The sequence below is a fragment of the Haematobia irritans genome, chromosome 1 (assembly GCF_050003625.1).
Source record: "Haematobia irritans isolate KBUSLIRL chromosome 1, ASM5000362v1, whole genome shotgun sequence".
Classification (NCBI taxonomy): Eukaryota; Metazoa; Arthropoda; class Insecta; order Diptera; family Muscidae; genus Haematobia; species Haematobia irritans.
The window spans coordinates 204,615,763-204,643,126 of NC_134397.1; the positions used below are offsets into that span (position 1 = coordinate 204,615,763).

The window sequence follows — 27,364 nt, forward strand, 5'->3', positions numbered from 1 at the left end:
GGTTTTCTGACTGTAAATCTTTAATAACCCACATTTCGAAGTTTCATTATAAAAATTTAATATAGTATAAATATATATGTGTAAATTAAAAAAATTGGTGTTCGGTCGGAGTAGGGATTGAACCCACAGACATGCTAACCACTGCTCCACGTGGGCAACAAATGTATGTTTCTGTTAAATAATGTTATGTTTGCATGGGCTTGTGGGCGCTGCAAACTATGCTATATAAATGTAACATAACGATAATTGTCTACTGGTGACTATAATAGCTACTTAGCCCAGTGGATAGTGTGTTGGCTTACAAACTGTATGTTCCTCGGTTCGATGCTCCGTCCAGCGAAAGGTAAAATTTAAAAAATTTCTAAAATTGAATAATTTCTTCAACATTATTTGTATTACAGAAAAAGATGCCAAGAACTAACAAATTTCGTGGACGTGAAAATTATGTGAGGGAATGAGCACAATCTTCTTTGGGGAAAATTCTTCCAAGCATATAATATTTTTGGGCTCAAAATACTTCCAAACATATAATATGTTCACATAAAAAAAAAAACATATTAATGTTTCGGTAGTGTCCAATGTGCTTCATGCAAAATATGTTAGAGAAGCGATTTTTGCTTGGGGGTGTACGGACGCACCTTCCTATAAAACCCTTTTCCTCTATCGGGTCATGTAAGTAACTCTCTTAATTGTCATATTGCAGTTTAGTGGTTGCAGCCATCGTACATACTCGTACTACGATGGACACCAAAGAGAACACATCTCCACGCCCCAATGACAATGCATAGACTAACGGATGTTGGACAATAACCATAAGAGGTGTTACAGGAAATGATTTGTTCCTTTCCAAATGCTTTTGGTGGTGATTGTGAAGTCCGCCCCACTCCAATGCAGTTGCTAACGCTGCGTGACGAAATGGCAAGACTTGCAGAGACACTGATGTATGGATGTGTGAATCGTTGAAATCTTTATGTGCCAAATAGAAATCTCAAAAATGGAAAGATCAGCATGTCACTTGCACGTCCATCCTATTCACTAACCGACTGGTTAGTGGTAATCACTAATAATGCCGAAATGGCACCAATGACAAATGCAGATCCTGGTGATTTGGTAAAGAGCAGTGAAAATCATAGAATCCACAGACAAATGATTAACAGCACGTGTAAACAGTAGCCGTAGGTTATTGTGTAGATGGAAGAAACGATTTGCAGTCAAAATTTTAATACGATAGCTTTAATATTAAAAACGGCAGCATGATTACATTACATCTATCCCTCCTCTGGTGGAGCGTATAATAACGATACTGAACCCAATGAAGAATCAGAATAAGAAGGATCAGTGTTTACTGATGGATCACCACACAGAAAAAAAAGTGTCTCGTAAATTTAAGAAGATTTTTACAATAATTTATTACAAGAATTTTCCAGAATTTTAGTTCATTTTTCGTATCTTCAACGAAAATGAACTACTCGAAAGGAAATTTTACAAATTATAAGTAGCAATCGTTTAGTTCATGGCCTACAAAATACGATGGAAATTTCCTTAAAAAATTTCTTAACTGTTAGTTAAAAATTCGTTTGTCATGCTATAAAACTACTTGTGAAATGTAAAGTATTTTCTAAATAATAAATGCAATTTACTATAAGATTTTTTTGTATGAGAAAATATTTTTTTACGAAAAATGAACTTGAAAGTGGATAGCAATTTCTTACTGACAATTCCTATAGTTAATAATTTTTGGTAAAAAATTACCCAATGAAATATTTTTAGTTCACATGTAATTAAATTTATAGACATTTTCGTCAAAAATGGTAGATAACATTTCATGAAAATTTTGCAAACTTTAAGTTAAACGTTTCATCGTTCATAAACTGGTGTGCCTTTACGAATATTATTCTTAGAGTAAATTGTCAGCAGATGCGATGAACTAATGCATAGTACAGAGATCTTTATCGGAATAGTGGAATGTGATTAATGTAAAGATGATGTTACTTGAGTTTTGTTGTGTATACATGAGCGTGGAGTTGTTTTTATTTTTGTTCATTTAGTGGTTTGTGTGTGCGTGTGTTTGTTATTCGTTGATGGTTTTTGGCTGGATGAGGTGTTGTTTTCAATAAAGGCACATGTGTTTTTGTTGTTGTAGGGATGTTTTGGCTTTGCTTGGTTTTGTTTGGCATGCTTCAGTTGTACAGTTGGCGTTGGCGTGGGTTGTTGCATCTTTTAAGCACGTATGCAACAAGGGAATATAAAGGCATGGAATATTTTGGATTTTTGAGACATATATTGGTGTTTGTTTATTAAACCTTTTAACCCTGAACAGTCATCCTTCGTCAAAATGACGACGCGTAATTTCATTTTCGATCTAAAATGCATTTTAGTCGATTGGGAAATGATAAATTTAAGTTATACAAATGCAAATATTTTATGAATTTTTGTTGTATACTAATTAAGAACAAAATGAATAAGAAAATAATTTAAATTTTGGTTCACATTTTTGCTCACAGTGCAAATTATAGCATCTTGAAATAAGCCGTAGTCAAAATGACGAAGGATGACGTTAGTGTACAAAAAATAAGGATGACTGTCCAGGGTTAAATGAAAGTTATTAATATTTTATCGGTAGTTTAGAAAAAAGTTATTAAGAATATTTAGTAAAATATGTTGGAATTGAAGGTGTATTGAAATTTTCATTATTCAATGTAAAAAATTAATATTCAATTCCAGATGAATGTGGAAAATTTTTGTTATATCTCAGCGTACAGTTTAGTCATAAATTGGTAAGTATTTTTTTAATATGGATTTCTTTTAAAAAGAATATTTTTTATGTATATTATTATTTGTTAATTATTTTTTTTGGAAACCAGTTTAATGTTTTTCTTTGTTGTAAAAACAATATTTAATTTCAGAGCAACTCCAGATGGATTCAAACAAATTTAAAAAATAGAGCATTGGTAAGTTTTCTTTTAAAAATTGGCTTTCTTTCAACTAGAATATTTACGTTTTTATGACCTTTTTATCATCAAAATTACAGGTTTTTAATACCTTATGTTAGTATTTCTTTAATCAAATTTTTTGGAAACCAATGTTATATTTTTAATGTAAAAAACAAATATTTAATTTCAGAATAACCCCTTAAAAATTTGGAAAAATTTTTAGTACTCCTTTGCTTGTAATTTAATAGTGAATTGGTAAGGATTCCTTAACTTTCTTTTAACCCTGTACAGTCATCCTTATTTTTTGTACATTAACGTCATCCTTCGTCATTTTGACTACGGCTCATTTCAACACGCTATAATTTTCATCGTGAGCGAAAAAGTGAACCAAACTTGAATTTATTTTCTTATTCAATTTGGTTTTAAGTAGTATAACACAAAAATTCATAAAACGGTCGAATTAGTATAACTTCAATTTACCATTTTCCAAAAGACTAAAATGCATTTTAAATCGAAAATGAAATTACGTGTCGTCATTTTGACAAATGATGACTGTCTAGGGTTAACCATAATATTTTTATGCATATTATTATTTTTTTCATTAGATTTTTTGGAAACCTATTTAATAATTTTAATTAATGTAAAAAATATATATTTAATTTCAGAGTAACCCAAATAAATTAGGACAACTTTTTATATTTCCCCTCAGCGTACAATTTAATAGAGAATTGGTAAGTTTTATATTAAAACTTTGTCTTTCTTTTAACTAGAATATTTATTTTATTATATCCTTCACATCGATAACAACACAGTTTTATGAGTTTATATAAAATACTTCATTATTTCTCTAATTGTTTCAGGTACAAATTTTATGAGATACGTTTTCCAAAGAAAAGTTGAATTCCTTACACCATTTGATAAAATGCCCCCAAATATGGTAAGTTACAAGCTAACATAAAGAATTAAAAACTTATATTTCATTACATGGTGTTAATTTTTAACAATTTTCATTATTGCTTCCATTTTTTTCCAGCAAGATATGTGAAAAAATTACCTACGATGAATAAAAAAAGGATAAGTCAAAATGTCCAAACAGCGAGTTCAAATGAACTACTCTCTGTTCCACGTGGTCATAATTTTTATTCACAAAAAACATTGTATTAAGAACTTTCATCATAAGTTTTTATAATAAAGTACTTTTGCTTAAAGAAAGTTTAATTTTAATGTATGAACATTTTCATAATAGTAAAACGATGTGTTGTTCCTTTAATTATTTAATTTCTCTGTACTGTGGAAGGATTGATTTAAAAATAGTTTAGTTGTCGACATTTTAAAGAGACTGTAAACCAATTTTTATTATCGGGTTTCCCACAAAATAAGCAAGTAAACCAAAAGAATATTGACTTTTTAACTTGGTAGGGGTATATAAATCTTATGGTGTTGTAAAAATGAACTAAAATACAATGTTATAGATGAACTAAAATTTAAGAAAATTATAAACTAGACAAGTTGAAAAAAATCTTAAGGGCTAAATCATGGTCAATATTACTACAGTTTAGTTCATTTTGCAATGGAAAAGGGTTCACTGTTTTTTCAGTGCATACAACACTAGGTCGTACTTCATTCCAATACGGATTTCGTAATGGATTGTTGCTGTGCGTCATCTGATATTGCATGATGGCGACCTATTGGAAGATTGAGACAACATTGATCATTAGTGGGACCAGAGAATGAAACCGCAGAGTCGTGCCGACGATTTTAGCCGCCAACCAGTTTTTGCCAGTCGAAGCCGCCGCCGAATATGTCGACACATCTCGACTCAAAATGAGCCGTCAATTAACCAAAATATTGATTTAAATCAGAAAAGAAAAAACTTATTAATAATAGTTGTATTTTTTGTCAAAATGTTTAACTTTCCACCCTAAATCCGGCAGTATCAAGTAGCTATAATAGTTTTGCAAAAATTTAGCTCAGAGAATTGGAATGAAATGCAAAATTGGCTGTACAACTAATCTCATTCCATTCGGATAACTTCAAAATGATTTTATAATGGATAGTTGTCCGCCGTCGAATAGACAAATTTATATCGGCTTAGCGTCAAGCCGCCGCCGCTAGAAGCAAAAAATTAGTGTTAGCCGCCGCCGAAAAAAATGGATCGGCTTCATTCTCTGAGTGGGACCTGTATATGTTAGATTCAATATTATTGCATGACCATTTGACCGTCAAAAAATTTGTTCGCGTTGGACCCCACACAATTTTTCAATCGCTCATAAAAGTCTCGTGTTGATGGGTCAAAAGAAATGCTCCCAAAATACGTGTGCGGTACTTCATAACATGTGTATGACACCGTGACAAGTGCTGAATCATGGATTTGCTCGTATGAGTCTAAAAGTAAAAAGGAATCAAATTTTCGACATCTATAGAAGCGGTTGAAGCGTTAAGAATGCATGTTTTTATTACCCAATTTTGAGGCCATGGAAAAACGGTTGCCACAGGTAGAATTCTACCAAAACTGGTAGATTCTTTACTGTTTGGTAGATTGGTGGAATTTTTCATGTTTTGTCAGATTTTGCAAAACACTTCTTTCTAACTAAGAGGTCGTGGGTTCGATTCCTGCTTCGACCGAACACCAAAAAGTTTTTCAGCGGTGGATTATCCCACCTCAGTAATGCTGGTGACATTTCTGAGGGTTTAAAAGCTTCTCTAAGTGGTTTCACTGCAATGTGGAACGCCGTTCGGACTCTGCTATAAAATGGGGGTCCCTTGTCATTGAGCTTAACATGGAATCGGGCAGCACTCAGTGATAAGAGAGAAGTTCACCAATGTGGTATCACAATAGACTGAATAGTCTGATACATTTCTAAGAAAAACTATTTTGAAAAAATTTTGTATAGAAATAAAATTTTGCAAAAACTTTCAACAGAAATAAAATTTTGCAAAAACTTTCAATAGAAATAAAATTTTGACAAAATTTTCTATAGAAATAAAATTTTGACAAAATTTTCTTTAGAAATATAATTTTTAAGAAATGTTCTATACTAAAATCAAATTTTAAAAAAATTTTTTTATGGAAATAAAATTTTGAGAATTTTTTCTACAGAAATAAAATTTTGACAAAATTTTCTATAGAAATACAATTTTTACAAATTTTTCTATAAAAACAAAATTTTGACAAAATTTTCTATAGAAATACAATTTTGACAAAATTTTCAATAGAAATAAAATTTTGACAAATTTTTCTATAAAAACAAAATTTTGAAAAAAATTCTATAGAAATAAAATTTTGACAAAATTTTCAATAGAAATAAAATTTTGGAGAAATTTTTCATAGAAATAAAATTTTGAAAAAAAATTTAAACAGAAATAAAATTTTGACTAATTTCTATAGAAATAAAAGTTTAACAACATTTTCTATAGAAATAATAGTTCGACAAAATTTTCTATTAAAACAAAATTTTGACAAAATTTTCTGTAGAAATAAAATTTAGCAAAAATTTTTTATAGAAATAAAATTTTGACAAAATTTTCTGTAGAAATAAATGTAGAATAAATAAAATTTTGACAAACTTTTCTAAGAGATAATATTTTGACAAAATTTTCTATTAAAATAAAATTTTGACACAATTTTCTATTAAAATAAAATTTTGACAAAATTTTCTATGGAAATAAAATTTTGACAAAATTTTCTATAGAAATAAAATTTTGACAAAATTTTCTATAGAAATAAAATTTTGACAAAATTTTCTATAAAAATAAAATTTTGACAAAATTTTCTATAGAAATAAAATTTTGACAAAATTTTCTATAAAAATAAAATTTTGACACAATTTTCTGTAGAAATAAAATGTTGACAATGTTTGGGATTGAACTAATAAATGCTGAAAAGGAAAATTTTGCCTTTCGAAATAATGACACTTAGAGAAATTAGGTTTGAAATTCGAATTACAATGGTTTTATTTATCATTATTTCAAGAGTTATTTTAATTTTAATTCATTATTTATGATTAGGTTTAAGTTTTAAATAGTAATTAAGTTTTACATCTAGATTTAAGAATTATTTACAAAAGCAATTAGATTTGAATTCAATTTTGGGAAATGGTGTAAATAAGGGTGAGTTTTAACTTTAACAAAATATACAAAGGGATTGTGCAATATAGTTGTAAGGCAAAATATTCAATGCAATGACATGGAACTTTAGTGCAATATAGAATTAAGTTAAAATTTCTATTATTGTGTGTACAAAGTGTTGTGATCTTTTTCCTTTTTTTGTTGATGACGTTTAATTATGTTGTCGGCACTTTTATGTTTGGGTTTCTTTGGTTTGAGGAGTCGATGGGGTTTTATATGTGTCACTAATTGTTCACTGTGTTTACCTGTAATTATATATGTTCTTTAATTGTTCACTTTAATGTTTTAATTTATTTTAAGGAATTGTTCAATAACAAATTTTCACTTGACTTTCGCGGGGGCAGACGAGTTCGCACGCACGTATTTGTTTACTTCACGGTCGGTTCAAGACTGGTCGTTGCCCTTTTGAGTGATGCTTAGCAGCATAAACAAAGCTCAGCGACAAAGCTACAAGCATCGATCAAAGGGCAAACTTTCCAGGTAAACAAATAGAAAAGCAAAAGGACACAACGATTAAAAATTATTTGTGCCGCTATGCACAGTATGTCAAAACGGGTTCAAAGAAACTTTGAACATTCTGCCCCCCGCGAAAGAGTGTAGTTTACCTTACCTCTTCATCTCGTTTCCTGTGACGAACTACTCACTGGTCCCACAAACACGTATCCCCAATCGGTCAGCTGGGCGAAGACACGTCCTAAGCCGGTTTCGACAACTCCGTCTCTCCTGAGGTAGGCATATGGACCAGCACCAATTTCTACATCGATTGATTCATTGCCCCTTGGATCGATATCAGCAAGAGGTCGGGCTTCCATAGCGACGGTGGGATCTTCTATTATTGGGTCAGAGTAGGGTCTTCGTGGCAGGTCCCGTGTCACTAAGGCCTTTAGTCGATAAACGAGCCGACTACCATAAGTCCGGCATCGCAACCGAATACTTGCAAACCTGTGTCCATTTCTTTCGGTGGTTGGAATGCCAAGTCTCGTGATTGTGGAGGCCGCAACTCTTGTTGATGTAGCTGCCTGACACAGCAACACCCTGACACTGGCCCAGTCCTCGGAGTTTTCACCTGCCATATAAACTTGCGCCGTTGGTATAAACACCGATGATCGGTGGTAAGGCAATTCCACTGGAGGGGGTGTGTAGCGCCCAAATGTTTCCCTCAGTTGAGGAGCCCCATGCAGCATTGTATGGTGACGCAAGTTACACTCCCTGCACGCCGTGAGGACTGGACAGTCTGGAGCTAGGTGGCTGCGTGCCAGGCAGTTGCGACAATAGCTACGTCGCTCTACGGTCTCGTATCGTTGGTATGGGGTCTGCTGGCGGAAACGATGACAATTTCTCAGTGGGTGGTCATCTTGACAAAGCCCACAAGCAAATTGCCAATGAGAAGGGCGGTAACGTGGGTCATTGCTATGGCGGTTGTGACGGGCAGGTCTGCTGGGTCCAGGTGGGGATGGGTCTCTTTGTGGGAGTACTCCTGACATATCTGCAACGAAAGTTATGTGAGTACCGTGTTTTTTCATGAATTTACGATATGCTAGTCAGTCCGAAAATAACTTTACGATTTTCGTGATAGGTCGACTAATCACCCCAGTCGAAGTTCTAACATCTACCACCCGGACATTTTTATCAATCCCTTCATAAGTTTTATCAACTCTTCCAAGTCTCCACTCATTTGGAGCTAATCGATTGTCTTTTACAATCACCAAATCATTTACGACAATATTTTGTTGCGGGTATTTCCATTTGTATCTACGATGTAACTCATTCAAATATTCCGATTTCCATCTTTGACAAAAGATTTGTGAAATAATCTTTAATCGCTTCCACCTGTTCGATAATGTTATGTCATCCTCAGAAACATCGGGTTCTGCAGGGGCTAGTAATGGTGAACCCACTAGAAAATGGCCAGGGGTCAAGGGTTCTAAACTAGAAGGGTCATCGCTAACAGGATTAATGGGTCTTGAATTAAGACAAGCTTCTATACGAGCTAAAATAGTGGATAGTTCTTCAAAGGTGAAATTCATTTTTGGCATAGTTTTTCGAAGGTGAGTCTTGAATGATTTAACTCCAGCCTCCCACAAACCTCCCATGTGAGGAGCACCTGGCGGAATAAACTTCCATTCTAAGTTCTGATGTACATGTCGTTGTACTGTAGTGTCTTGTATTGATTTCATAAATGCGATCCTATCCTTTTTTATAAGTTCGGCGGCGCCTACAAAATTTTTACCGTTATCCGAGAATATTTTCTCCGGACACCCTCGTCTGCCTATAAACCGATCTAAAGCTGCTATGAAAGATTGGGTCGACAAATCACTAGTAGCTTCTAAGTGTATTGCTCGAGTTGCAAAACAAACAAATATGCAGACATATCCTTTGGTAATTAGACAGGCGCGAGCTGTAATACTTTTTATGCCAAAGGGTCCCGCAAAATCTACCCCTGTATTTCGAAAGGGTCTAGATAACATAGTGCGCTCTGGAGGAAGAGATGCCATAATTTGTGTCTGGGTTTTATGCTGATGGAGAGCACAAGTTCGACAGTTATGGATAACTTTTTTAACTAACTGCTTTAAACGAAATATCCAAAATTCGGAACGAATTACGCGAATCATTAATTGATTACCGCCGTGCATTGTTACTTTATGAACGAATTCGACAAATAGGCGTGCAAACCGAGAATCATATGGAATTAAAATTGGATGACGTTCATTGTATGTGAGAGCGGGTGATTGAACTAACCGACCGTTTGATCTAAGAAAACCCTTCGCATCAATGAAGGGGTTAAAAGGTAAGAGTTGGCTGTTAGGTGAGAGTCGCTTCTTTTGGGTCAACGCTGAATACTCTTCAACAAAATAATGTTTTTGTGTAAGGATTATAAGACGATTTTTTATATCCAAAAGTTCTGAACCCGTAATTTCTTCAGACGAAATTCGAAGTCGATTTGTTCCCGTGTTGCGCCAAAATCGCATGACATAAGATAAAACACGATATGCACGCGGCAACGATGAAAAACGGGTCAATGGGTCCTCAAATGTGGATGTCGCTAAAACTTTCACTTGTTTAGCTTCAAGGTTCATTTCAGAATTAATTTGATGTTTAGGCCAATGGTCTTTGGGCAGTTTTAGCCACGATGGGCCAGTCCACCACAAAGTATGTGTCTTCAATTCATCTGGTGAGCAGCCACGGCTGGCTACATCTGCTGGATTAGATTCGGAGTCCACATGACTCCAATTTTCACTACCTACATTTTCTAAAATTTCGGAAACCCTGTTTCCTACAAACGCACTCCAAGAACACGGCGGTTTTTGAAGCCAGGCCAAAACTATCATAGAGTCAGTCCAGAAATGGGTCGAAATTTCAGGAATTTGCAAATTTGGAATTATAGTGTTAGCTAATTTTGACAACATTACTGCCCCACATAACTCTAATCTAGGAAGAGAAATTTTCTTGATTGGCGCCACGCGGGTCTTGGCTGCTAATAGAAAGGTATCTATTCGGTCTCCATCTTCGACTCGAACGTAAAGTGTCGCAGCGTAAGCGCTCTCTGAAGCGTCACAAAAACCATGAATTTCAATGGTACTTGATGGCGAATAATGAATCCATCTTGGTACGGATATTGTGTCAATCACCGAATTATTTTTTGCAAAGTTTTTCCAATTCATATTGGTAACAGGTTTCAAAGTGTCGTCCCACCCAATTTTATCTAACCAAACTTGTTGCATTATCAGTTTTGCAACGACAATAATTGGGGCTAACCACCCACAAGGGTCAAAGAATTTTGCGATAGTCGACAAAACTTCACGCTTCGTACAAATTTCTTTTTCTTCAACATTAGGCGCTTTAAATGTGAAATTATCTGCTGCTACATTCCACCGAATGCCTAGGGTCTTCGTTGACGATCCTTCAGAAAGATCCAACCAATTGACAGGCAACAACAAATCGGGATGTAGGTCATTTAATACACGAGGGTCATTAGAGGTCCATTTCCTCAACTCAAAACCAGCAGAATCTAAAGCGGACGTTAATTGTTCTCTAGCGGAGATAGCATCTTCAACTGTATGGCCACCCGCCAATACATCGTCGACATATAAATTTTCTCTAATTATCTTTGAACCCAAAGGGTGTGACTCTTGAACGTCTTCCGCTAATTGAAGCAGCGTTCTAATCGCTAAAAATGGGGCGCAATTTATGCCAAAAGTTACGGTTAACAATTCAAAATCCTCTACAGGCTCATTTTCAGATAATCGAAATAGTATCCTTTGAAATGAAGTTTGCTTTGGGTCTACCAATATTTGACGATACATTTTGGTTACATCGGCGTTGAAAACATATCTGAAAAATCGCCATTTTAAAATTTGTAAAACTAAGTCCTGTTGTAAAATAGGACCAGTATGTAGAATATCGTTAAGACTTCTCTTATTTGAAGTGGGACTCGAAGCATTAAATACCACCCTAAGTTTGGTGGTTACTCTATCTGGTTTAATGACTGCGTGGTGTGGTAAATAGTAATGAGGGGTCTTATGTATGTTTTGTGGATCAATTTTCCTCATTTGTCCTAATTCGAGATATTCCCTAATGGCAGCGTCGTATTGAGCCTTTACATCAGGGGTCTTAGAAAGTTTTTTCTCCATACGATAAAATTGTGCGAGAGCAATATTTCTCGATGCACCGATTTCTGAACAACTTTTAAATGGAAGGGTCACAATATACCTTCCAGTATCATTACGTTTTGTCGTAGATTTGTAATTAGTTTCACAATATATATCTTCAGCTGACCTCAAAATTCTTTTTGGGGTCTCTTCCACCTCCCAAAAACGTGTTATAATTTTCTCTAACGAGGATGCATTATAAAGAGTAATTTGTTTCGAAGTTTCTATATTTTGTTGAATGGGTCCACCAACGATCCATCCAAATACGGTATTTTGCGCTATAATTGATCCAAATGTTTTCATCGGAATATCAACGTTATAAATTAGCGGTCCTATATCTAATCCGATCAGCATATCAACGGGTCGACTTTCATAAAATCGAGGATCCGCCAAACTAAGATGTTTAAATTCTTCAAATTGAGAACGATTAAGGTTGTGGGTTGGTAAATTAGAAGGAAGGGTCTTCAACACGGGTGCCCAAACTTCTAACTCAAAACTAGGATTGATACGTGAACAAAGTTGAAAAACGCAAGCCTTTGTCGATGTTTCGGCTACGGTGTCACTCAAGCCTGTGACGTGAACTAAATTCCTCACTGTAGGAAGTTGCAATCTATTTTTCATTTTTTCTGAAATAAATGTTGACTGTGATCCAGGGTCAATTATTGCTCTGGCATCATATTTTTGTCCCTTTGATTTTATCTGTACAATGGCGGTAAACAACAGGGTTTCTCTAGGTTGTGGAGTGGGTCTGCCTTCTTGCAGCGTAAGAGTCGTTATACTAGGCGTCTCAATATTTGATGTGGACTGTATACAAGGTAAATTCGATGATTGTTTAACAAGGTTGGAACGAGCGGCAGCACTTGTACTAGGTTGCGCTCCACCTCGATCCTGATTGACTAAGTTGAGAGCTCCAGTACTTGTACTAGGTTGTACTGTGTCTCGGCTATGATGAACAAGGGTGTTGAGAACGGCAGCACATGTACCGTCTCTTGTGTTTGTAGGGTCGCGGGCCTCATTACCCTTATGTAACAAGTTATGGTGTCTTTGATTACATTCCCTACAACTAAAACGACTTTTACATTCCCGTACTCCATGATTCTCAAATAAACAATTATAACAACGATTCGACTGTTTCACTATTTGAATTCTTTCATTAATAGATTTTTCCAAAAATTTGGGACAATTTCGCAGCATATGGTTTGTCCGACAAATTGGACAACCACTCTCATTATGCCTGCGACTAGGGTAAATATTTCTTGAATTGTTATCGGCTTGCGAATTACTACTGAGTCTTGAACCAGAATTATTTATTTTTTGATTTACATTGGTTTGAAAACTATTTACGCGACTCCCCCTTCTATCAAAATCAGATCTAGATTGATTGTATTTCGAGTTTTGAGTTTTAATATTTCCCACCGATTCCAAAGTTTTAAATTTATGTGACAAAAATTCATCTAATACGTGCCAACTTGGTAGGGTCGAACAATCCTCTAAACTATTCTCAAATTCTTCCAAAAAGGTGCGAGGTAATTTTGTTGAAACAAGGTATACTAAAATTGGGTCCCATTCTCCCGTGTCTACATGTAAAGTTTCCAAAGTTTGTGTACAAGTACTAATTGTGCGCTGTAATTTTTGTATAGTTGAAACATTTTCAATTGAAACAGTGGGCAAATTAAAAAGAATTCTAAGCTGTTCGTTAACTTGCATTCGTTTATTTTCGTACCTACTTTCTAAATTTCTCCAAGCTATATCGAAACCTTCATTAGTTAGGGGTACATTTGTAATAATTTCCCGCGCTTCTCCTGAAGTTTTTTGGGTCAAATGGAATAACTTTTCGACTTTACTCAATCGTGGGTTATTAATGTAGATTGCAGAGAATAAATCTCTGAATGTTGGCCATTCACTGTATCCGCCCTTAAAAATGTCTGTGTCACATGGTGGCAATCGCAAATTTGGGGTCGAATTTGGGTCTACTGCGATGTTTTGTGTCATTGATTCCCTAGCTAATTTTTCCTGACTTTCCCGTTCCTGACGCGCTAAGATTTGTGTGCTAATTATACTTAAACCCCGTTTATAGACGTCCATACCGTTTTTATAATGGCCGCGAAGCTTATCCTTATCCATCGGAGTCTCTCCCTCATCTGGAGTCCTATCCCGACAATTTATGTAAGCCCGCCTAACTTGATCCCATAACGTGTTTAGCTCAACTCGAGCTGCCTCTAACGCATGGAGATCTTCGGTTGCCGCCTTAACAGAACAAATACTTTCAACGTCAACTAGGTCATTTAAACAATTAACAAATTTTTCTTTCAAAATTTTATCCATGATGTACTTTAAACTTTTTTGCACCAGTCAAAAAAAACTAAAATAAATCAAATTTCGCGAAAGAATAATTTAGTTTTACTCAAGAAAATTCGATTTTTCTAAGGGAAACTATATTAAATGTAAATATCTGCGCGAACGATAAAATTTGTGGGGTCAGAAATAAATTTGCGGGGTCAAAATTACGAAAAATTACAAAAATCAAATTTAACACAACCGAAATAGGGTCAGTAGACGAAATTGGGCCAAAGTTACGTAAAAAAATTTTTTAAAAATCCCCCAAGACTTGCAAGTCAAAAAACGTTCACAATAAAATTCTCAAAAATGCGAGAAATCAAACAAAATAAAAATATCCCCAAAAACAAAATTCAAATAAATTAATTAAAATTTCCCCAAAAACAGGAAATCAAACAAACAATTTTTTTTTTTTAAAGCACGATGCTCAATTAAGATCAGCGGTAAATCGCATAAAACAATAACTTCAGATCAAGTGCCAAAAAAAATCACTGAAAAAAGAAAATTGTCTTGGTGCCCAAAAAAATCAAATATATAAGTAAATCAAAAGAAGAAATTTGTAATTTTCCTTACCTTTTTATGGGTCATTGGGTCTTGAAAATTACAAAGATATAATCAAAGACTACAAATATGGGTCACCAAGATTTATAAGTACAAAAATAAATGCAAGTTGAAAAAAATCAAAACTATAAATTTGGGTCGATTAATTTTCGTTTCAGCTTTTCAAACTTCAAATTAAAATGCCTCAATGAGTCGATTTAAATTTTTTCTTTAACGCCAATAATTCCAATTTTCCAAACGAATAAAATTTATTTTCTTGAAAAAAAAATTCGTATAATTTCTTAATCAATATTTCTGAAATTTCAAATTTTTATTTGTATATTTTCTCAAAAAAAATTAATTTCAAACAAAACCCGAATTTAAATAAAAAAAAATTTTCCAATATCCACAAAAATTTTAACAAAAATTTCTCTATGTGTAAATTTTTACCGGTCAAAATTTTATTTGCAAAAATGATTTGATTTAATTAAAAAATTCTAACAAAACTTAAATTACCGAAAATTTTTTCCAAACCAAAAAACTTTTTGTGTAAATATTTTCAGATCAATTTTTTTTTTTTTTTTTTTTTTTTTTATAATTTTTTTGTAAGTGTCATGAAAAAATTGTGTCATACGGTCGAGTCATTTAGCATATCGCAAATTCTTTTTTCCTTTTCGTGTTCCAAAAAATTCAAAAAACTTGAAAAAACTGTACTCACTTTAAAGATTATAGGTATGTGTGCGTCCAAAATGTTTGTGATCCGTTACCTTTGTGGCGTCGATTTTTGATGTTGAGTCGCTGTGGTGTCGTGTTTTGTTGTTTTTTGTCGCCTTCCACTGGAAACTGTTCTGTATATTGTTATTGGACAATTTGTAGTTCATAAAAACCGTTGTTGCGGTTTTTGTCCAATTTTTAACAAAGTTTTTAATTTTTGAAAAGTTTTTGTTTTTGTTTTTTTGCACGACCGAACCGATTGTTTTGTTGGATAAAATTTTAAACAAATGGGTTAATTTGGGTTTGGGTCACTCACTGGCAATTTTTCAGTCAATTTTGCATCTTAAACAAGTTTTCAAAATTTTCACGAAAAGCGATTAATTTTTTAAATTTCCAAATTTTTCCGAATTTTTTGTACTTTTTACGTGAAAACAAGCCTTTTTACTGCCAAATTGATTGAAAAATTGCTAAAAAACACACACACAAAATGGGTCACAAAGATTCAATTTTTTCAAAAAAACACTAATTTTTTCCAAAATTTACTAATTTTTTTTCAAAAAAATTTCAAAAATTAATTGTCCAACGTTCACTTTTTATTTCTCACAATTTAAAGTTTTTCAATCATACCAATGCAATAACCCTTTATTTTACTTACTGTAGATCCACTTTGGTTACCCTTTTCTTGTATGTCCCATATATATGTATATACGCTTGTATATGCATATGAATATTTTTCGTTGTTTACTGCTTGTTGTTCGATCGATGGATCACTGGATGGTTGGCTGAGTAGTGTTGTTGTTGTTTTGATTTTTCTATTTCTTCTTTGGTTACTGTTGGTTTTCGTTTGTTGCAAGGGCACAGGCACTTTGAATGTTTTTCAATATTGTCTTTTGTAAAGGGTTTTTTTTTTTTTTTTTTTTTTTTTTTTTTTTGCATTGATATTACACTGGGTATATTTGACAATGATATTACACTGTGTAATTTGGAATATTTTATTTTTTTTAATGTAAATGAAAGTTTATTAAATTTTTTTCTTTTTTAAACAAAACTAATTATTGGGTCACTGGTTTTTTTTTTTTTACACTTGGAAAAAAATCACATTACACCGAGAAAAAAATTTTACACTTTCAAAAAAATTATGTTTTTAATTATTTAAAAAACACAAATCCGGTTCGCAATGGACCAAAATGTTTGGGATTGAACTAATAAATGCTGAAAAGGAAAATTTTGCCTTTCGAAATAATGACACTTAGAGAAATTAGGTTTGAAATTCGAATTACAATGGTTTTATTTATCATTATTTCAAGAGTTATTTTAATTTTAATTCATTATTTATGATTAGGTTTAAGTTTTAAATAGTAATTAAGTTTTACATCTAGATTTAAGAATTATTTACAAAAGCAATTAGATTTGAATTCAATTTTGGGAAATGGTGTAAATAAGGGTGAGTTTTAACTTTAACAAAATATACAAAGGGATTGTGCAATATAGTTGTAAGGCAAAATATTCAATGCAATGACATGGAACTTTAGTGCAATATAGAATTAAGTTAAAATTTCTATTATTGTGTGTACAAAGTGTTGTGATCTTTTTCCTTTTTTTGTTGATGACGTTTAATTATGTTGTCGGCACTTTTATGTTTGGGTTTCTTTGGTTTGAGGAGTCGATGGGGTTTTATATGTGTCACTAATTGTTCACTGTGTTTACCTGTAATTATATATGTTCTTTAATTGTTCACTTTAATGTTTTAATTTATTTTAAGGAATTGTTCAATAACAAATTTTCACTTGACTTTCGCGGGGGCAGACGAGTTCGCACGCACGTATTTGTTTACTTCACGGTCGGTTCAAGACTGGTCGTTGCCCTTTTGAGTGATGCTTAGCAGCATAAACAAAGCTCAGCGACAAAGCTACAAGCATCGATCAAAGGGCAAACTTTCCAGGTAAACAAATAGAAAAGCAAAAGGACACAACGATTAAAAATTATTTGTGCCGCTATGCACAGTATGTCAAAACGGGTTCAAAGAAACTTTGAACAGACAAAATTTTGACCAAATTTTCTGTAGAATTAAAATTTTGCAAAAATTTTCTATAGAAATAAGATTTTGACAAAATTTTCTATAGAAATAAAATTTTGACAAAATTTTCTATTAAAATAAAATGTTGACACAATTTTCTATTAAAATAAAATTTTGACAAAATTTTCTATAGAAATAAAATTTTGACAAAATTTTCTATGGAAATAAAATTTTGACAAAATTTTCTATAGAAATAGAATTTTGACCAAATTTTCTATAGAAATAAAATTTTGACAAAATTTTCTATAGAAATAAAAGTTTGACAAAATTTTCTATTAAAATAAAATTTTGACACAATTTTCTATTAAAATAAAATTTTGACAAAATTTTCTATAGAAATAAAATTTTGACAAAATTTTCTATGGAAATAAAATTTTGAAAAAAATTTTCTATAGAAATAAAATTTTGACAAAATTTTCTATAGAAATAAAATTTTGAAAAAATTTTCTATAGAAATAAAATTTGGCAAAAATTTTCAACAGAAATAAAATTTTGACAAATTTCTATAGAAATACAATTTTGACAAATTTTCTATAGAAATCAAATTTTGACAAGTTTTCTATAGAAATAAAATTTTGACAAAATTTTCTGTTGAAATAAAATGGTTTAAGTTTTTTAAAGAAATACAATTTTAACAAAATTTTCTATCGAAATAAAATTTTGCTAAAGTTTTCTGCAGAAATAAAATTTTGCAAAAATTTTCTATAGAAATAAAATTTTGAGAAAATTTGTTATAGAAATAAAATTTTGCAAAAATTTTCTAGAGAAATTAAAATTTGACAAAATTTTCTATAGAAATAAAGTTTTGACAAATTTTCGAAAGAAATAAAATTTTGACAAAATTTGCTATAGAAATAAAATTTTGCAAAAATTTTCTATAGAAATAAAATTTTGCAAAAATTTTCTTTAAAAACAAAAGTTTGACAAATTTTATTTCTATATTTCTATTTCTATTTATATTTATATTTTTTGTTTTGCCCACAGTAGTATTGACTATAATCTCCAAAATTGATTTCGAGCTAAATCAAATGGTCCCAAAAGTACCATGTTATAGTTAAATGGACTGCAGCAATCGTTTTTGCGGCCACAATGTAATATGCACACCGCGAACACTAAATCGCATTTTCCTTAACCGAGAGCGAGTACATATGTGTTGGAGATAGTGTGTGGTGTTAACTCCTCAGAACCGAGGTGCTTAATACACATTCTCACAATTTTCCGCACACTCAAGCCGATGACAATTTCCTTTGCACTGGGGAATACTTATCGGGGGTATTGTAAAAAAACTCACTTGTGTCAACACTGCCGGTAGCAGACTGCTGCCGATGACTTGATGACAATGTGAAGATTTAGCGCAGTTCATAAAGGAGCGAGGAAGTTTGCCAAGGAAATGCATTGTATTACCTTGGGAATGTATATCAAAAGATGGCGAAGTGGTATATTCATCAAATCATTGAAAAAATTAAATATTCGGGGAATGTTTGATTTATTTTTAATATTAAGAAATATTCACTAAAATTCACATGAAAATTTCAAGGAGAGAAATATTTATATCGTAGTTTATCAGTTGGTCCTATGAGTACTTAGTCTATAAAAACATAACGATTTATTTCACAAAATAGTATTCTTTTAATCCAGTGCTCTGTGCTCAGCATTTTATATCCTTCACCACTACTGTGGTACAGGGTATAATAAGTTTGTGCATTTGTATGTAACGCCAAGAAATAGTGGCCATAGACCCATCTTTTAGTATACCGATCGGCTTAAAATTAAATTCTGAGTCGATTTAGCGATGTCCGTCTGTCTGTCTGTCTGTCCGTCTGTCTGTATATGTAATTTTGTGCACAAAGTACAGCTCGCAATTTAAGTCAAATTTGGCATAGGGCCGTTTCTTGGGACAGAGACAATCGCTATTGGTTTTGGAAAAAATCGGTTCAGATTTAGATATAGCTGCCATATATATTTATCCCCGATGTGGTCATAGTTAGCGTGTTTATCAACCGATGTTCTTCAAATTCAGTATATCCGAATATTTTATGAGTCTCGAAAAGCTTGCAAAATATCAGCCAAATCGGTTCAGATTTAGATATAGCTCCCATATATATCTTTCGTCCGATTTAGACTCATATGACCACAGAGGCCAAAGTTTACTACCGATCTTCGTGAAATTTTGCACAGAAGGTAGTATTGACATTCTATCAATGCTTGGTAAATTTGATTGAAATCGGTTCAAATTTAGATATAGCTCCCATATATATTTTTCGTCCGATTTGAACTTATATGGCCACAAAAGCCAGAGTTTTGCCGTGATTTGCTTCACATTTTGCACAAGGGGTACGTTTAATAGTATCGTTAAGTGTGTCAAATTTTGTTAAAATCGGTTCAGATTTAGATATAGCTCACATATATATCTTTCGCCCGATTTGGACTTATATGGTCTCAAACGCCAGAGTTTTGCCCTGACTTACTTCAAATTTTGCACAAGCGGTACTTTTAACGATACTATTGTATGTGCCAAATATGGTCAAAATCGATTCAGATTTAGATATAGCTCCCATATATATATTTCGTCCGATTTGAACTTATATGGCCTCAAAATCCAGGGTTTTGCCGTGATTTGGTTCAAATTTCGCACAAGGAGTACGTTTAGTAGTATAGGTAATTGTGGTTGAAATCGGTTCAGATTTAGATATGGCTCCCATATAAATTTACTTGAAATTTCGCATAGATAGCAGAATTATTATTCTAACTATGCATGTCAAATTTAGTCAAAATTGGTTCAGATTGTATATAGCTCCCATATATACGTACACCAGAGTTGGGGAAATATGGTAGACTGTTTCATATTTTAGACCCATTTTCAATGGGATTTTCCTCCAATTGACTGGATAGTTTCCTCAGAGAATACAAATATGGCCAAAATTCTCACACTTTACACAAAATTCTGTGATGACTTCCCCATATCTTGGCCATATCCTACACACTGCAATGCCAAAATTTCCACAGAACGGATGAGTTTTAAATAAGGCTCGAAGTCGCCCGACTAGACCAAATAATATATCACAACCCACTTGACTTGACCACATATCTTGGCGAGATCTAAACAATATCCTTGTAAAATCGACACTGCTGAATAGCAAAAATTGTAAATATTACTCTAATTGTCCTATATCTTGAATACATATGTATCGCCTGAAAAATCATAAATCTCTTTTGTACAATTGCATTAAAATTTCTCTCGCTTCATATTTCCTATATTTATACCCTGCGCCACACTGTGGAACAGGGTATTATAAGTTAGTGCATATGTTTGTAACACCCAGAAGGAGACGAGATGGACACATGGTGTCTTTGGCAATAATGCTAAGGGTGGATCGCTGAGTCGATATAACTATGTCCGTCTGTCCGTCCGTCCGTCCCTCCGTCCGTCCCTCCGTCCGTCCGTCCGTCTGTCTGTGAACACATTTTTGTGATCAAAGTCTAGGTCGTAAATTAAGTCCAATCGCCTTCAAATTTGACACATGTTCCTAATTTGGGTCAGAATAGAACCCTATTGATTTTGGAAGAAATCGGTTCAGATTTAGATATAGCTCCCATATATATCTTTCGCCCGATATGCACTAATATGGACCCAGCAGCCAGAGTTTTATACCGATTTGCTTGAAATTCTGTACAAACATAACACTTAGTCGTATAGTCAAGTGTGCAAAATTTGATTGAAATCGGTTCAGATTTAGATATAACTCCCATATATATCTTTCGCCCGATATGGACTAATATGGTCATAAAAGCCAGATGTTTGGCCGAATTTGGTTGAAATTTTGCACTAGGAGTACAATTAGTAGTATAGTCAAGTGTGCAAAATTTGATTGAAATCGGGTCAGATTTAGTTATAGCTCCCATATATATCTTTCGCCCGATATGGACTAATACGGTCCCAGAAGCCAGAGTTTTACCCCAATTTGGTTGGTTGCACATGGAGTAGAATTAGCATTGTAGCTATGCGTGCCAAATTTGTAGTTTAGTCAATGCATGGTTTTAAGCTGAAATCAAAAACAACAATAATGATTAAAATATTTTGTCAAAACTATTGTACCATAAATCTGATATCGGCTCAAAAATGTCTGCACGAAATGTATTAAATCGTTCGTTGGGGTACTACGGTACTGACCAGGGTGAAAAAGTATTGAAAACAGTACTATAGTACTGCATTTTCCGTCCCTGCTCTCAACCATTCTTCTCCACACAAACAAAACACAATACTCACACACGCCACAACAAACAAAGCAGCTACTATCAAACTAACACAACAACGTCAATAGTTTTAGAAAGAATGCAGTTATCTCCACAAAAACTGCATCATTAAAAAAAAATAAAGCGATTCTACAGAAAATTACACGCAAAAAAATAATTCTTTCCTCCCAAACGAAATTTTAGACAAACAAAGTTCGTTTCTCATTTGCTTTTCGCTGTAAGAAAGTGTATTTGGAAGAAAAGTATATACTTTTTGTGATAAACGTTTATTCTTTTCCAGGATGTACAAACAATTTCATAAAGACTAGCTCAAAAAAAAAAAAAAAAAAAAAAAAAAAAACATTATTTTCTTGCTAATTGCATTGTCCCTCACATCTTTCTCACATCCACGAGTTTTTATACCCTGCTCCACACTGTGGAACAGGGTATTATAAGTTAGTGCATATGTTTGCAACACCCAGAAGGAGACGAGATAGACACATGGTGTCTTTGGCAAAAATGGCCAGGGTGGGCTCCTGAGTCGATATAGCCATGTCCGTCTGTCCGTGAACACATTTTGTAATCAAAGTCTAGGTCGCAGTTTTAGTCCAATCGACTTCAAATTTGGCACAAGTATGTGTTTTGGCTCAGAATAGATCCCTATTGATTTTGGAAGAAATCGGTTCAGATTTAGATATAGCTCCCATATATATATTTCGCCCGATATGGACTTATATGGCCCCAGAAGCCAGAGTTTTACTCTAATTGGCTTTAAATTTTGCACAAGAAGAACAATTAGTACTATAGTCCAGTGTGCCAAATTTCATTGAAATCGGTTCAGATTTAGTATAGCTCCCGTATATATCTTTCGCCCGATATGCAGTAATACGGTCCCAGAAGCCAGAGTTTTACCCCAATTAGGTTGAAATTTTGCACAGGGAGTAGAACTAGCAGTGTAGTCAAGTGTGCAAAATTTTATTGAAATCGGTTCAGATTTAGATATAGCTCCCATATATATCGTTCGCCCGATTTACACTCATATGACCACAGAGGCCAATCTTTAGCTCCGATTTAGTTGAAATTTTGCACTGAGAGTAGAATTAGCATTGTAGCTATGCGTGCCAAATTTGGTTGAAATCGGTTCAGATTTAGATATAGCTCCCATATATATCGTTCGCCCGATTTACACTCATATGACCACAGAGGCCAATCTTTAGCTCCGATTTAGTTGAAATTTTGCACAGAGAGTAGAATTAGCATTGTAGTGATGCGTGACAAATTTGGTTGAAATCGGTTCAGATTTAGATATAGCTCCCATATATATGTTTTTCTGATTTCGACAAAAATGGTCAAAATACCAACATTTTCCTTGTAAAATCGCCACTGTTTAGTCGAAAAGTTGTAAAAATGACTCTAATTTTCCTAAACTTCTAATACATGTATATCGAGCGATAAATCATAAATAAACTTTTGCGAAGTTTCCTTAAAATTGCTTCATATTTAAATGTTTCCCATATTTTTTTTTTTACTAACATTGTGTTCCACCCTAGTGCATTAGCCGACTTAAATTTTGAGTCTGTAGATTTTGTAGAAGCCTATCAAATTCTGTCCAGATCGAGTGATATTTAAATGTATGTATTTGGGACAAACCTTTATATATAGCCCCCAACACATTTGACGGATGGGATATGGTATCGAAAATTTGGATCTACAAAGTGGTGCAGGGTATAATATAGTCGGCCCCGCCCGACTTTAGACTTTCCTTACTTGTTTTAGTTTTAGTTTCCTGTAATACCAACAATGTAGAAGAAATTATACGAATTTATAAATTTTGAAAATTTGTTTACCTTTCGCCTGGACAGAGAATCGAACCGCGGACCATGCACTTTGTAAGCCAACACACTAACCACTGAGCTATGTACCTGTTATGGTCATCAATAGATAATTATCCATATAAGTTATATTTATATAGCATATCTTGCGGCGCCCACGAACCGAATAAAAAAAGTTTATTTAACAGAAACAAACATTTAGTTTGGCACCGTGGAGCAGTGGTAGCTACGTCCGACTCTCATGCCAAGGGTCGTGGGTTCGATCCCTGCTTCGACCAAAGTTTTTTATACCCACCACCATAGAATGGTGACGGGGGTATAATAAGTTTGTCATTCCGTTTGTAACACATCGAAATATCGATTTCCGACTATATAAAGTATATATATTCTTGATCAGGGAGAAATTCTAAGACGATATAACGATGTCCGTCTGTCCGTCTGTCTGTCTGTCTGTCTGTCTGTCTGTTGTAATCACGCTACAGTCTTCAATAATGAAGCAATCGTGCTGAAATTTTGCAAAAACTCGTCTTTTGTCTACAGGCAGGTCAAGTTCGAAGATGGGCTATATCGGTCCAGGTTTTGATATAGTCCCCATATAAACCGACCTCCCGATTTGGGGTCTTGGGCTTATAGAAATCGTAGTTTTTGTCCAATTTGCATGAAATTGGAAATCTAAAGGTATTGTAGGACCACAAATACGTGTGCCAAAAATTGTGAGTATCGATCCATATTTTGGTATAGCCCCCATATAGACCGATCTCCCGATTTTACTTCTTGGGCTTATAGAAACTGCAGTTTTTATCCAATTTGCCTGAAATTTTAAATCTAGAGGTATTTTATGACCATAAAGAGGTGTGCCAAAAATGGTGAGTATCGGTTCAGGTTTTGGTATAGCCCCCATATAGACCGATCTCCCGATTTTACTTCATGGGCTTATAGAAACCGCAGTTTTTATCAAATTTGCCTGAAATTTGAAATCTAGAGGTATTTTATGACCATAAAGAGGTATGCCAAAAATGGTGAGTATCGGTCCATGTTTTGGTATAGCCCCAATATAGACCAATCTCCCGATTTTACTTCTTGGGCTTATAGAAACCGCAGTTTTTATCCAATTTGCCTGAAATTGGAAATCTAGATGTATTTTAAGACCATAAATAGGTGTGCCGAAAATGATGAGTAACGGTCCATATTTTGGTATAGCCCCCATATAGACCGATTTCCCGATTTTACTTCTTGGGCTTCTAGAATCCAAAGTTTTTATTCAATTTGCCTGAAATTGGAAATCTAGAGGTATTTTCGGGCCATAAAGAGGTGTGCCGAAAACGGTGAGTATCGGCCCATATTTTAGTATAGCCCCCATAAGAACGATTTCCAGATTTAACTCCTTGGGTTTCTAGAAACCGTAGTTTTTATCTGATTTGCCTGAAATTCTAAATATTCTGGTATTTGAGGCTCACAAAAACGTGTATCGGATTAAGTTTTTATCGGTCCATTTGGTAATGCCTCCATATAGACCGACTTCACTTCTTGAGGGTGTAGAAGGCCAACTGATCATTAAAATTGCTTGAAACTCAATGTAAAATTTCCAAATTTTACTTCTCGGGTGAAAATCTACAGATTTAAGATTTCAAATCAAGACGTTATTTTATAATTTTCTTGCACACTTACAAGAGATGTTAATAATTCCTCTAAAACTCAAACAAAAATGGTTCTTATAAATCCAGAATCTGATATAGTCCTCATAGGTGAAATCATTAAATTTATCTTCCGGAAGTGTCCTCAAGCCCTCCTGAAATTTCAAAGGAAACCCTAATATTTGGTTCATGGTGGTGGGTATTTAAGATTCGGCCCGGCCGAACTTACTGCTGTATATACTTGTTTTTTTTTTGCTTTTGTTTTTTTTTTACATATATTCCGGATATATTCGGAAGATTCCGAAAAAATGTTCAACATTACATTGTACTATATTAAATTTTGAACTGTAAAATGTGTCTTATTAAAGACCTTAAGTCAGAAAAGAACAGTGTTTGATATAAACGAAATGGACTGTGTTGTTGTTTCAAAAATAATTTTTTTTTTGTTGAAAAAATAAAAATTTTGTAACAAACGAATTTTTTTGGTGATAAAAGTTTAAAATTTTCTAAGCAATTCAAAAAACTCTAACAAAAGAAAAACGTTTTCGGTACACGTTTTCCAAACGTTTTTTTTTCTTTTCGTGTACCTTTTTTGGACAACATTCCACTCAAAACAAACAAAAAAAACGGTAATGTAAAGTTGTACGAATTACACATTATATTAGTACAAACAGTCTCGAATGCTCATCACAGATGATCAATTATGTACAAATTCATGTTTTATTTGGTTGTGTGTATTGGAAGTCTCCTTACGGGTTTTAAACATCTCCTATTTATCGAATAGCTTTTACCTTAGGTAAAGATGCTTAAACCAAGCATTACCTATTCACTCATTTCAACCAAATTAGTCTTATTTCTATTGGACCTGTATGCGGCAGCAAGGTTATCATTTATAAACCAGTTTATGCTTGCAACAATAAAAAACCATAAAACTTAAACGTGATGTCCTGTTTTCTATTCAGAACAAAACAAAAGACAAATAATTTATGGTCCCTACAGTGCTTTCAGCTCCATTTGATTTTTGTCTCATTGACTAGGACAACAGCGCGCATCCAGCCAAACAAATAAACATCATTGTCATGATCAATGCCAACGACAGCTATATAAACTAAACGTATAAGGTATAGTTCAATAGATATTGATGCACCGGATGACTGAATAATGTGGAAATACTGGTTGTGGAAAACATTTTCATGCTAAATGCCATCACTTTCCCGGCTATTTTCATTACACCACTCAGGCAATGCCATTTTGCAATGAATGAATTTAAGAGAAAGAGAGAAGCACTAAAGTTTTGCCATTTATTCCGTTAGATTTTTATGTGTGTGTGCGTGTGCATCCTTTGGTGTCGGGAAATACTTTCGCATGGGTTTTCATGAGTTTTCCTACATGGTGATATGTGTTTAGCTGTTTTGTGTTTATGGCTTCAATTTGTAGTGTAATTGCCAGTGGGCGAGATATTATCTAAATGGTTAGTTGCGATACCATATCAGTGGAGTGGTTTCCTTCATTTATTACAAAGACAATGTGGCAATTGTAATAACAGTAAATAAATTCTGATCAATAAACTTTTATTTTATTTTATAAATGGAATTAGATGCTTCTTGATATGTTAGAGTGGCAGCTTAGTTGGCAAGACTCACTTAGAAAATTAGTTTATGGTAGTACTGTATGATACGACTCGCCGTATTAAAGGTCTTTGGTAAACTATACGACATACGCCGATATGCCATAACTAAGAACATACATATATTTCGACTAATTCAAGAAAACTTAGGACCTCTGTTCACATTTCAGTGAGAGGCTTTTTACCCATTATTATAACCGCGTCGATCTAGAGACGTCCGTCTGTGGAAATTACGCTAACTTCCAAACGAAACAAGCTATCGACTTGAAACTTGACACAAGTAGTTGTAATTGATGTAGGTCAGATGGTTTTGCATATGGACAATATCAGGTCACTGTTAGATATAGCCCCTATATAAACCGACCCCCAGATTTGGCTTGCGGACGTCTTAGGAAGAGCAAATTTTATACGATCCGGCTGAAATTTGGTACATGGTGTTAGTATATGGTCTCTAATGACCATGCAAAAATTGGTCCACATTGGTTCATAATTATATATAGCCCCCATATAAACCGATCCCCAGATTTGGCTTCTAAGAGAAGAAAATTTCATCCGATCCGGCTGAAATTTGGTACATGGTGTAAGTATATGGTCTCTAACAACTATGCAAAAATTGGTCAATAATTATATATAGACCCCATATAAACCGATCCCCCCCAT

The 27,364-nt window shown here is 33.7% G+C and overlaps 2 protein-coding genes across 2 annotated transcripts; both read right to left on the reverse strand.

Moving 5' to 3' along the window:
* Positions 1 to 7,049: 7,049 nt before the first annotated feature.
* Positions 7,050 to 9,156, reverse strand: LOC142219419 (uncharacterized). The gene is made up of 2 exons (XM_075288410.1): positions 7,672 to 9,156; positions 7,050 to 7,306 (listed from the first exon to the last, which is right to left on the reverse strand). Exon 1 carries the CDS (start codon positions 8,582 to 8,584, stop codon positions 7,676 to 7,678), a length of 909 nt encoding a protein of 302 aa, XP_075144525.1. The 5' UTR covers positions 8,585 to 9,156; the 3' UTR covers positions 7,050 to 7,306; positions 7,672 to 7,675.
* Positions 8,603 to 26,893, reverse strand: LOC142234512 (uncharacterized). Its single transcript, XM_075305676.1, has 3 exons — positions 26,890 to 26,893; positions 15,957 to 16,165; positions 8,603 to 13,957 (listed from the first exon to the last, which is right to left on the reverse strand). Exons 1-3 carry the CDS (start codon positions 26,891 to 26,893, stop codon positions 8,603 to 8,605), a joined length of 5,568 nt encoding a protein of 1,855 aa, XP_075161791.1.
* Between the last annotated feature and the right edge of the window lie 471 nt (positions 26,894 to 27,364).

Coding starts and splice junctions, on each gene's coding strand:
- LOC142219419 (XM_075288410.1), bottom strand. CDS start 8,584: ATGAAAAAACACGGTACTCACATAACTTTCGTTGCAGATATGTCAGGA.
- LOC142234512 (XM_075305676.1), bottom strand. Junction 13,958..15,956: donor GTAACCAAAGTGGATCTACA/GTAAGTAAAATA, acceptor TGTTCTGTTAAG/GCGGCAACCGAAGATCTCCA.